The sequence below is a fragment of the Phoca vitulina genome, unplaced genomic scaffold (assembly GCF_004348235.1).
Source record: "Phoca vitulina isolate PV1807 unplaced genomic scaffold, GSC_HSeal_1.0 scaffold175, whole genome shotgun sequence".
Lineage (NCBI taxonomy): Eukaryota > Metazoa > Chordata > Mammalia > Carnivora > Phocidae > Phoca > Phoca vitulina.
The window spans coordinates 403-13,564 of NW_022589878.1; the positions used below are offsets into that span (position 1 = coordinate 403).

A 13,162-nucleotide genomic window follows, 5' to 3' on the forward strand; every position below is an offset into this window, starting at 1 on the left:
AATAAGCCCTAGTGCTCCAGACCGAGAATGTGGCGTGCCTGGTTGCACTTGCCCTATAATCCTACTTCTCTGGCAGCCCTGCCAAGCCTTGAGGCTAGATTCTCTCCCGCAAAAGAGTGGGCTTCAACCCGGAGAGGTCCACCTCCTAGAAACCAAGACACTGGCCAGTAAAACTAAAGCCTGACATGCGGTTGTCAGGCTTGCCCATGGTGATAAGCAGTAAGGAGAAAACTAATGCAGAAGAGAAGGAAGTGCTTGGGGAGAGGGGAGGGGGTGTGTTTTACAGTTTAAAAGAAGGGGCTCAGGAAGGCCTCCCTGACATTGAGTCAGGCCCTGAAGGAGGTGGATGAGCCATGCAGTCATCTGAGGGAAGAACACTCCAGACAAAGGGGGTAAGAGTTAAGGCCTGGAGATGGTGTGTCTGAGACCGAGCAGTGAGGGGAGAGGAGAGGTCATTGGGGAAGGGACATGAGGGGTGAGGGTGGGAGGCACGCATGTTTTCCAGGGCCCTTGGGATGACTTACATTGAAATGGCCTGTTCTGAGAGTAATACACTGAGAAGAAGAAAAGTAACTGCCACAATAGATTTTACTGGAGGCAAGTCAGTACAGTAGAAAAAGGCCTGGTTTTTGAGGTCGAGAGGACCAACGCTTAAATTCCAGTTCCGCCTCATGCTAGGTGGAGGTCCTCAGGTGACTGACTTAACCTCTCAGCTTTTTTGTCCATAACATGGGATTATTGTATAACTTATTGGGCCGATGTGATGACCAAGGGAGAACATGTAAATAAAGGAAAATAGTAGTTACTCAATAAATGCTTCCTTCCTCACTATGAATAAGGAGAAATAAAACACATGTCATTTAAACCCACACACACAGCCAGCCTTTGGGCTTTCAAAGCTGTGGTTTAAGCAAACACCACGATCTAACAGTTTGATGGATTTAGAATCCTGCTTGAACAAAAACAAAAATGTTTCATTTGGCAAGACATGTTTTAGTTTAATTAAATTTAGAAACATAGATTTACAGACAAATACCCTGTAAGTTTTAAATAGTTTGTCACCCAGGTTTTTTCCTTCCTTCCTTCCTTCCTTCCTTCCTTCCTTCCTTCCCTCCCTCCCTCCCTCCCTCCCTCCCTCCTTTCTTTCTTCCTTTCTTTCTTTCTTCCTGGAAATTTTAAATAGTTTGTCACCCAGGTTTTTTTCTTCCTTCCTTCCTTCCTTTCTTTCTTTCTTCTTCTTCTTCTTTTAAACAAAATCCAGAAGGGCCTCTCATCAAAACTGGAATATAATGCATCTGGCTGTAGAGAGCATACTTTTGAAATGATTTATCCTTAAAATAGAACAATGTGTACCTTTGAAGAACTACAAGTTAACAAAGACCTTTGCCAATTCACTGTAAAAGTTGTCTTAAAAGTACAATCTGTTTTTATGTGTACCTCTGATTATATTAGGATTTCTTAAAACTCTGACTTATTCTGAAAAATCCATAATAAAGCAAATTATGCTAGAAGAATCCTCATAAAAGTTTAAAGACAACCTCAAATCCTAGGGCTTTGGCAAATGAAATAATTGAAAGAATCATTTTTTACCTTGAATCCATAACAAAGGTTCTGTCTGAAACTTTAAAGACACGGTGTATCATACCCTAATGATTAGCCTCTGTCATCACACAAAATACAAGCTCCCATGGTCGTCTCTCCCTCCTAAATTCTCATGCCTGTAGCGTTCCCCACCACAAATCCTGCCACCCAGCCTTGCTGACTTCCATATCTATGTGAAAATCTTGTGAGAATATTAGCTAGCATTTGGGGAGTGTTTATGATGTGCCAGGCACTGTTCTAAAGCACTTTATATGCTTAAATAATTCATTTCATCCTCCCAACACCCCGTGAGGTTGGCACTATGATGAACCCCCCACTTCACAGATGAGGACAGTAAGGCACAGAGCCTGCAGGTCGCCTATTCAAGGTCACACACGGGCAAGTGGCAGAGCCAAGACTTGTGCCCATGCTCTTGCCCTAGCCTCTGCTTCACTCCCTCTCTACCTCCTGGACTCAGTTTCTTGCTCTTTTCCTTTCCAATGACCTTTGTTGTCCTTCCATGTTTGCCATCCATCCCCTCCACCACACCCTCAATTTTTTTTCTTCACTGGAAACGGCCTACTTCTGAAATTGACATTCTATTCTCTGATCTCAACCCTCTCCCCCTCCTTCTCTCCTTACTGGCACCAGTCCTGTTCTTTGACCTCATTCCAAACTTTAAGTCCCCTGGTTCCTCCATTTTATTCCAGTTTATCAGTTCTCTCCCGGCCTCACTTCCTTCCCTACCAACTTCGGGCCCTGAGTTTGGTCACAAAACAACTCTTGCTCCAAGGCCTGGGATTGTGTTATGTCCTCTGCTTCTAACATATCCACTCAAGAAAATTTCGTCTCCATTTGCTTTTAAGTCATCCAGTGGAGAGTGTGGGAAGAGGGAGGGAAGGTAATGAGGGGTTTCAGACATAACATTAGCCGTAGTTAATAACTTAAAATTGGGTGATAAATATATGAGGATTCGTTCTTTTTTTTTTTTTTTTTTAAGATTTCATTTATTTATTTGAGAGAGAGAGAGAGCACGAGCAGGGGAGAGGGGCAGAGGGAGAAGCAGACTCTCCACTGAGCAGGGAGCCCCATGCGGGGCTCAATCCCAGGGCCCCGAGATCATGACCTGAGCCGAAGGCGGACGCTTAACCGACTGAGCCATCCAGATGCCCAAGGGTTCATTCTATTATTTCTTCTACTTTCACATGTTTGAAAATGCCCATAAGAAAACATTTATTTTAGGGCGCCTGGGTGGCTCAGTTGGTTGGGCAACTGCCTTCGGCTCAGGTCATGATCCTGGAGTCCCTGGATCGAGTCCCGCATCGGGCTCCCTGCTCGGCGGGGAGTCTGCTTCTCCCTCTGACCCTCCCCCTTCTCATGTACTCACTCTCTCTCATTCTCAAATGAATAAATAAAATCTTTAAAAAAAAAAAAAAAGAAAACATTTATTTTAAATCATCATCTTCATAGATATGTGTAAAGCAAGTAAAATGTTAATTGTAGAATCTAGGTGGTGGGAATATGGGTGTTCACTGTAAAATAGTCTTCCAACTTCTCTGCATATTTGAAAATTTGCATAATAATATGTTAGAAAAAAATGACTATTCCCACATCACTACAATGTAAGTTCTCTGCTCTTATTTCTGGGCATATGAAGATGTGAGAGAAAAATAACCAATACGAACTCAAATCACTAAAGTCAGGTGGGCCCTGATAACACTTAACATTTTTCTATCTGCCCTTGAGTATTTCCGTATGTCCCTGATTATTCTCAGTCCTTTCCCTCGTTCTCACTAAATAACTTTGTCTTGTGGAGTAATCTTCGTCAAGAAAACTGAGGATATCAGATGGGATCTTACTCAATGCCCCACAAACTTAGATATTTATCCTTCCTCGCCTTTCTGCCAGCCTGGCCCTTCCCCTATGCCCACCCACCATGCTGTTCCACCATGCTGTTCCCCCATGCCCACCTACCATGCCCACCCACCCACTTCTTTTTTTTTTTTTAAGATTTTATTTATTTATTTAATTGACAGAGAGAGAGAGAGAGAGACAGCGTGAGGGGGAACACAAGTAGGGGGAGTGGGAGAGGGAGAAGCAGGCCTCCGGCCGAGCAGGGAGCCCGATGCAGGGCCCGATCCCAGGACCCCGGGATCATGAACTGAGCCGAAGGCAGTCGCCTAACCAACTGAGCCACCCAGGCGCCCCACCACCCACCCACTTCTGAGCTTTGTTCTTCACCTCTCTCCTGGCTTCTTCCCTTCAGTTTGCAAACTCAAGGTATGCATTTGCTATCCTAAAAATGCTTCTCTTGACACCATGTTCCCTTCAGGTTCATTCCTTCTAATGTGCTGGACTGTGCGATCAGTCCTCCAAACTCAAATACTGTACTTACTCATCTCCCCTTTATCTTTCAACATACTGCAATGTACCTTCCTTGGTGAGCACTCCACAGCATCTGATACTGCAGACCACTCCCTCCTGTCACACACTCCACTCCCCGGCCCCCGTGACTTGCTTTCCAGGGTCTCTTCACACATCTCCTTTATGTGCTCTCAGCTTTTGTAAAATCCGGTGTTCCAGCAGCAGTCCCCTGCTCTGCCACAACACACATGTCCCTGGGTGACTTCTCTCACTGTCACGAATTCAACCACCAAATACATGCTGAGGATTCCCCAAATCCTTCTCTCCAACCCAGCCCCCTCCTCTGATGTAGCCTGGTGTTGCCACTCCCTGCTGGACTTCTAAATTCTTAACTTAGGTATCCTCGAAGTTCTAAAAATTGGCATGGTCCAAAATAGCCTTTGAATCAGCCTAAAACTGCCCCTCCTCTCTGAGCTCTCTTTTCATTTATTTTATTTTTTATTTTTAAATAGGCTCCACACCCAGTGTGGAGTCCAACACAGGGCTCAAGCATGACTGCGAGATCAAGACCTGAGCTGAGATCAAGAGTCGGACACTTAATCTAAGTGACTGAGCCACCCAGGGGCCCCACCCTGAGCTCTCTTATCTTTCACCCAGCCAATCTTCTCTTTCTCACTTCCTGACCCTGAATTCAAAAAATCTAACCAAAGATTTTACATCCTACCATTATTTAAATTCACCCTCTCCTCTCTTTCCCTACGACCAGTTCAGAGTCTCATCCTCTTCACAAGAACCACTTCTGCTAACTGGTCTTAGAACCTCCAGCTTACCTCCGACAAATCCACCTTCCTCGCCACAGAGTGATCTGATAACAACATGAATATGCCCCTGCCCCAGTTTACCAACCTGAAGGGTTCCACACCACCTTCAGGGTGAAGCATAAAGTCCTTAACAAGACAAAAAAGCCCTCCATGATCAGGAGCCTCCCAGCTTTTTCTCCAAAGGACTTGTTTTCAGTGGAGATGGCACTGCTTTGAGATACTCTGTCTTTGTCCTCCCGGTCTCCTAGCCTGGGAAACCTTCCTTGCCCATTTCCATTTGGTATAACTATTCTTTCTCCTCCCTGAAGACTCAGCACAAATGAATCTTCTCCCAGAAGTTGTTCCTGATCCCACAGCCTAAATTAGATTTCTCTGTGACCTTACCATGCATCTCATAATTGCACTTGGTACATATCATTATAATATGCTATTTCCCTTTCTTTCCCAATATATGATGAGGTTCTCTGAGGGATGGGGCAGTGGCCTGTTTATCTTGATGTCCCTCAGCCCATTGCCCAGCTCGTGGTAACTGCTCAATAAATTTTTGTTTTTTAAATAAATGCCTTTTTAGACAGAAAATGTTCTTCCTAAGCATTAAAATAAAAGTTGCGAGAGTGACTATCCAGAATCAAATTAGTCAAGTTCTTAACATCTACCTACATATTTTTGTACTTAATAACAATGTGACAACCTGAAAAAATCTCCTCCCTTCCAAAGTATTCAAGTGCTGTTCTACAGTATCTTAAATTGTAGCCTGAATGTGGGCTCAGAACAAGTCACTCAGAATAACTGAGGGAAGTTTTTCTCTTATAAGGCTCTGAGGGTGAAAATATGGGGGTGGACATGAAAAATGGTAGGAAGGAAACCTAATAAGCATCCTGTCTACAAACCCAAATGGTTTAGTCATCTGATAATCACATCTACTTATCTTCATTTAAAATACAATTGTGAGATGGGAGGCAGAGAATAGCAGAAATGTAATGTGCAGGAACTGACAATGCCATGTGGATAAAGTAAAAACAACCAAACAAACAGACTGTGGGAGAAGTAACAAACCCTTAGCCACAGGATCACATTAAAGTCTAAGGGTTTGATACACATGGTCCTTGAAATCAGAGGACAACTAGTTATTATGAATTATAGTAAGAATATGATTTAAAGTAGCACTGTGCTGGGCGCCTGGGTGGCTCAGTTGGTTAAGCAACTGCCTTCGGCTCAGGTCATGATCCTGGAGTCCCTGGATCGAGTCCCGCATTGGGCTCCCTGCTCGGCAGGGAGTCTGCTTCTCCCTCTGACCCTCCCCCCTCTCATGTGCTCTCTCTCATTCTCTCTCTAATAAATAAATAAAATCTTTAAAAAAAAAAAAAATAAATAAATAAAGTAGCACTGTGTTCACTGGAAAATACATATTTGCATAATACCAGGGAGTCTCTAAGTCACGGGTAACTGAAAAAAACATTTTCATGGTAATGTAACATTTTGGAAAAAACATAGCACAATTCTTTGTTGAATGTATTGGTGAGTTTTTTCTCTTACTTTTGGTGTAGCTGGTCAATCTGTAAATATTATTGAGTAGCACCCATCTATGTTCCCACATTAATGCTAAGTATAAATTACATGGTGACATAGCTTGTCTAAATCTAAATTTTTAACTTCTTACATAAACAAAGCACATGAATGATGAGTGATTATTTAGAGGTTATTTTTGTGTGTGATATTTCATGTGTAATTATTTTATTTTATTTTTCTTAAAGTGACCAATAGGAATTTTTAAATTGAAAAATAATATTTGTCTTAGCATAAACCAATTCTTCCTCATTCTAAAAAAGTGAGAAAACAGAATTAAGCAAGAATAAAATCAGAGTTACAATATATCTTGGTGTATTTCATTTTCAGACATTTCTCTCTCTATATATATAACAAAATGGGCTAATAATATAATACTGCTGTCTATTCTATCAACTAACAATGCATCATATTTCTAGAGCACTAAGTATTCTTTTACAATATTTAAATGGCTGCATAGTAAAGCATTATCTGATTATACATACTTGTTTAAACTATCCTCTACTTTACATTTAAGTTGATGCCAATTTTTCTTCATTATAAACTGTGCCAGGCAAGTAATCTCTCTGGGGCAAGTGAAATGTTCTATATTGTGATAGAATGATAGTAAATATTTGTCAAAACTCACCAAACTCTATACTTAAGGTATGCATTTTCTTTATCTATTTTTTTTAAGTAGACTCCATGCCCAGTGTGGAGCCCAACGTGGGGCTTGAACTCACAACCCTGAGATCAAGACACAAGCTGAGATCAAAAGTCAGATACTTAACCAACTGAGCTACCCAGGTGCCCTATGATCTGCATTTTAGTTATTATACCTCATTTTTTAAAAATAGGAAAAAAAAACAAACCATGCTGTGATGGACATTCTTACACTTAAATCTTTTGCAAACTAAGACCATTTCCCAAGTATAAATTTCTTGGACTGAGATTGCTGGATGAAAAGGTCTGTGTAAATGTTTTTGAACATTTAATATTCATTCATTTCTTCATTCGAAAACATTCACTGAACTAACACTTTGATCAAGATACTGCCAAATTGCCATCTTCTTTTCTTTTTCCAAATTGCCTCTAAAGTAATATGCTCACTAGCAGATTTCTTAATTTGTGTCAATACTGTATTTCATAATTTTAGAAAGTATCCTCCCTTTGACCAGATTATTTTTTCTAAGTAGTCCCCATGCCCATCGTGGAGCCCAACATGGGACTTGAACTCAGGACCCTGAGATCAAGACCTGAGCTGAAATCAGGAGTTGGACACCAAACCAACTGAGCCACCCAGGCACCCCTTGAGCAGATTTTTAAAAATATCATTTGTATATTTTATGTGTACCAACTCTACTTCTTTCCCATTGTGTCCTTCGTTCTTTTCCCCCATTGATATTTATCCTTTACTTACTGATTAGGAAACGCTTGTTTTTCACATGTTTTAAACAACTTTCCTAAGCTTTTCAACTATCTTTTAAAAATTCTGGTTAGGGAATTTTTGATGGTAAGAACATTTGGTATCCTAAGTAAAATACCCTTCCTATCCAAGATAATTTAAATATTCAATACACCTATTTTCTGACACCCACTTATGATCAGTGGGGCTAACTCCCCAGTTGCCCAGGACACTTCTATGCACGTAAAGGTCCTACCTTGGTGAGCAATCCCTTCACCGTTGGTTTGCCCTCAGGCTGCAGGAAAAGCGGGTTGGCAGCTTGTACTCGGAGAACATTCTGTAACACTTTAATCCATTCTTCCAATATATTGGGAGAATCTGCAGTCAGATAGTATGTGCGTTTTTCAGTGGTCAACTAGAATCGGATGAGAAAGAGATAGGAAAGGAAACTCTTAAGATTTAGGATTATTAACTTTTCCCTGTCTATCCTAAAAACATCATTAATTAATGTAGAAACAAACATGCCATACCTTGAATCCTAGGTGCTAAAAAATGACTCCATAAATAATTTAGAGTAGTTTAACCACTTTGTGAGAATTACAATAGTTAACTTGGTGTTGAAATAATTTTTTCACTTTAGTTTACTTTGAAATTTCAGAGTATTATGCTTTTGAGTCATGATTTTTTATCTCGGTTACTCATTACCGTTTCTTTTTCTCCCTTAAATGTGCTACAGGCTCCTGGCTGTTGAAGTGATATAATATAATAAAAACATATAAAAATATAATAAACATAAAAAATAATATATTTTTAGCAAATAAAGAGGAGTTATTTGTTATAGAAATGAAGAAATCAATTATAAATAAAATAAGAAGACCTTACTTAGAAGAGGAGAAATTCTTACAACCTGTGATCAGATATTATGAACCCACAATTTAGTCTTAAATTAACCACATTTCAAAATTTCCAAATATTTCAGAAGCTTGTAGATGATTCTTAAGATTTTATTTATTTATTTTAGAGAAAGAGAGAGGGAGAGAGAGAAAGGGAGAGAGAGAGAGAGTACATGGAGGGGAAGGGGCAGAGGGAGAAGAGAATCTCAAGCTGACTCCACGCTGAGCTCGGAGCCCGACGTGGGGCTCAATCCCAGCACCCTGAGATCATGGCCTGAGCTGAAACCAAGAGTTGGCCGCTTAACTGACTGTGCCACTCAGGGGCCCCACTTATAGATGATTCTTATTGGCCATGCTTCAAGACAAAACTTTCCCTCATTCTCCCTTCTACATTTTTGGGCAATTCTCAGTATTATCTCCAGAAAACACTGATAATGAGCCTTATTCCTCTCCCCAAAGGAGCAAGATATGAAAATAATAATTATTGAAGGCATTTCAGAAATAAAGTGTCTGAATTTAAATCACATTTACCAAAGTATCTCAAGAGTGTTTTATTTAGTAGGCTTCTAGCAAGACTGGCCTTACTGTGTGGGTTAATGGCCAGCAGCTATGTCTAGGGTATGACTTGGTGTGAAGTAGGACAGCCTTCTCCTCACCAATATTTCTCCCACTTAGATGCTATAGCAGCTGAAGTTCATAGAAGAAATGCCATTTTCTGGTTCTATATCAAAATGCAAGCTCTCCTGAATTTAGTAGTACATCAAACTAATAATATTGGGAATTCATTTCTCAGATAAGCCTTCCCTAAAATAGCTAGACAGTTGGAGAGCTGAGAATAGCTGGGAGATCAAGTATAGGGAAAGATGAGTGTATGGGATAAAGGGCAAAGGAAGTGCTGTGGACAGTTACTCAACACAAACCTAGCTTATGTTGTATTTTTAACTGAGAAGGCCTGGGGTTTCACACGTTTTTGAGGCATCACACTTAACACAAAATGAATAAAGAAACACTGAATCATCCAATCTCCTCTCTGTTAGCTTGGATAATTAAGAATTGGGTTTTGCATGATACAAAAAAGTAAGAAAAAAAAAAAGTTAATATAAAGTACCTGAACTGTTTGTTTGTTATCTCCTCTTAAAATACCACAGGATGCACTAAGTTCAATATGGCCCTGGGGTTTTCTAATTACATCACTCTGTAGGAAAGGAAGAAAACCGAAAGGTAAAGTGATTGATTACCTGTAACAGTAATAGTAAGAAATGCTTTGTATAATTAATTGCATTACAGGGAAGAAAATCAATCAGAAGTTTGATTTATAGTTTGAGGAATTCAGCTGTAAACAGCAAGTGCTTCCCACTTACCGGAGATTTATAGTAAAGTAATTCACCACCTTTAAGAACAAACCACCTCCTCTTCCAAGTCTTGACTTTACCACTCATTTTTAATAAATAGCCAGATTTTTCCAGTGGTTCCTAATTAAAAAGAAATTTTAAAAATTTAAGTTTCCTTTTGGAGGCTCAAACTAACAAGATTCATTAATATATTGCTTCTTTTTTTTTTTTTTAAACCTGATTCAGTGTTTACATTTTTCCCGTTATCACTGGATGATGAGCAAGTTTTAGGGAGCTTCTGTTCTGGCTGTGAGTACTCTGTGTCTGTGGAGTAAGCATCTGGGGGGATGGCATAATCACTTTCAGATGCCACTGAAGAGAGAGACACACCTAGACGAATAAAGAAATAAATTAAGTCAATATTTAATAATCAGGTGGTCCAAATGCCAGCTGTGAGTTCTCCTAAGGAATACAGCTATTCCAAAATCATAAGCCTTCCTAGACTAGATTTATTCTCATACCTTTCGCCAGAAAGAACTTTTAAAGCAGAAAACAGAACTAAAGGGTATGGATTATCAGCAAACCTCCAAGGAAGTCACAGGAATATAAATATGTTGGTATGATTACAAGCAGAGCAAATTTTACATAAACTGTGCAATATATATACATAAAATATATGCAAGAATACTAATGTATTTTTTATTAAGGATTAAAAACGTGTATTTACATATTGATATATATATATATATAGGCAAACAAATGTTTGATTTTAATTTATCAAAATTTGTACAATCACATTTTTTTAAAGATTTTATTTATTTATTTTGACAGAGAGAGAGAGAGCACAAGCAGGGGGCCCGGGAGAGGGAGAAGTAGGCTCCCCACCGAGCAGGGAGCCTGATGCGGCGCTCGATCCCAGGACCCTGGGATCATGACCCGAGCCGAAGGCAGACGTTTAACTGACTGAACCACCCAGGCACCCCTACAATGACATTTTTTTTTTTTTTTAAAGATTTTTTATTTATTTATTTGAGAGAGAGAGAATGAGAGAGAGCAAGCACATGAGAGGGGGGAGGGTCAGAGGGAGAAGCAGACTCCCTGCCGAGCAGGGAGCCCGATGCGGGACTCGATCCAGGGACTCCAGGATCATGACCTGAGCCGAAGGCAGTCGCTTAACCAACTGAGCCACCCAGGTGCCCCAACAATGACATTTTAAACCACTTAGTTTTTGTAATCACTTTTAAAGTAATCCACACCAAAAAGAACTTCATAATTTCAGTAGTATTTTTCATATAAGTTGAATATACCAGTTTATAAATTTTAAAAATCTTTTTGTAAAAGAGAAGCAATAAGACTTAAAGATACAAACAGACTATTTCATTTGCCAGCAGCTACAAAGTAAAATTCAAGGGAACATTTTCATGATAATTCACTTGCCTTTTTTTCAGAAAATGACTTACAAGTTGCAAGCCACATTTGCAGGGTCCCTACAATTGGAGATTTTCAATATAATAAAATCAAGGACTTACATTATTATTCATTGCAGTATCTGGCAATTTTTAAAAGTGTTTATTAACATTTAAGGGACTTGTCAGGACAATGTCACTATATCATTATTCTTGTTTATTTGACTAACACAAGTAAAAGTCACAACAATAGTAATACCTTTATTTTTCATAGAATAACAGAATTTAGATTTATACGGGACCTCAGAGATCATCTTGATTAATGCCTTCATTCTCTAAGGAGACTAAGGTCCAGTGATTAAATTAAAATATTTGTCCAAAGTCAAATAGCTAGGCAGGAGCAATGGTGGAGTGCAAATCTCAGGCACCCAGCCCCAGGGCCAGTGTGCTGGGCACTCCCCTGGGTGCTAGGGATAGAGCAGACAACAAAACAGAAAAATCTCTGCATTCATAGAACATATATTAGTCAGTGGAGACAGACAAAAATAGGCAGTGAGTGCTAGGAAAAAATATAACGTAGAGCAGACTAGAGGGAATTAAAAGAGCTAGTAGTTGGAGAAGAGCAAGGAATTGCAATTTGAATGGTGTGCTCAGGGTGGATCTCACCGAGAAGGCAGTGTTTGAGCAAAGCACTATAGTATGTGCCAGAGTTAGCCTGATAGACATGTGGGGGGAAGAATACCAGGTAGAGGAAACAATTAGTGTGAAGGTCCTGAAATCAAAGCATGCCTGGCATGTTCTAGGAAGAGCAAGAGGGTCAGTGTAGCCAGAGCTGAGCAAGGAAGGAGAAAGGAGATGAGATCAGAGACGTAAGAGTCACGTAACACCTCATAACCATTATGAGTCTGCAGTGTTTTGAGCAAAAGTGTAATGTAACCCGATCCTGGCTGTTGGGGGCCAAGGTAGGAGTAAAGAGGCTGGTGGAAGCCCAAAATACTAAGTCTATGAAAGTTGAACAGTTCCAGCTGAAGTTGAGGGGTTGAGGATTACCTAGGGGTTCCATGGAACATGGTTTGAAAACCAACAGAGCACACTGCATTAAAGGCTTTCATAAAATACAGGTGCCATTTAGTGTGATTATGTCTCTCTGTCACCTCTACCTATGCCAAAAATTTCTTCACAATCCACTAAAACTCATAGACATGCCCAAAATAAAGCTTTTGTTGGTTTCCATTTTAATATCAGATTAACCACCAAGTTTTTAGGTGTATTTTCCACCACTTAGCAGCATAATAAATTTAGCTGAAATAAGACTATCTCATAAATTATCCAAAATGCCACACACTAACTATAAAAGAGAAACTCTGTTTTGGCCAATTATTTCACTCTATTCCCGTAATAAAGTGATCTCTCTCTTATAGATAAGGTAAGGTTAAACAAAACAAAACAAAAAAGATCATGTGGCTTGGGTGGTATCACAAAAGAATTAAGAAGAGAACTAGGACTAGAATATAAGCATCTTAGTCCTGGCTAATTCTCTTTTCACTTTGTTCAAAGCAAGTACTTTGTTTTAAAAAGTCCTGTTATGGAGATAAAATTCCTATTAAATATCCTGAATTACGTGGAGTTGTCTTGTACGCCTGAGACTTTCCCTCACCTCGCTTCATGGCTCTAGGGCTGCCTGGGCCACTCCGACTACGCGTGTCTGACTCCGACGTCCGTGAGCTGGATCTGGAACCATCTTCTTCCTCTGACCCAGAGGAGTCATCCAGGAATGGGCTGCTGCTTATTTGTGTTGCCTTCTAAAGAAAAGCAC

General features: G+C 40.0%; 1 protein-coding gene across 1 annotated transcript in view; it reads right to left on the bottom strand.

Annotated features, from left to right (window-relative positions):
* Positions 1 to 7,620: 7,620 nt before the first annotated feature.
* Positions 7,621 to 13,162, bottom strand: part of LOC116629016 (pleckstrin homology domain-containing family H member 2-like) — a 54,491-nt gene continuing 48,949 nt past the window's right edge. The window contains exons 11-15 of the mRNA XM_032399306.1: positions 13,004 to 13,148; positions 10,194 to 10,330; positions 9,971 to 10,081; positions 9,718 to 9,804; positions 7,621 to 8,131 (exon numbers count right to left, since the gene is read on the bottom strand). Coding sequence (XP_032255197.1) covers positions 7,952 to 8,131; positions 9,718 to 9,804; positions 9,971 to 10,081; positions 10,194 to 10,330; positions 13,004 to 13,148 — 660 coding nt within the window. The 3' untranslated portion in view covers positions 7,621 to 7,951. The remainder of the gene's footprint in view (positions 8,132 to 9,717; positions 9,805 to 9,970; positions 10,082 to 10,193; positions 10,331 to 13,003; positions 13,149 to 13,162) is intronic.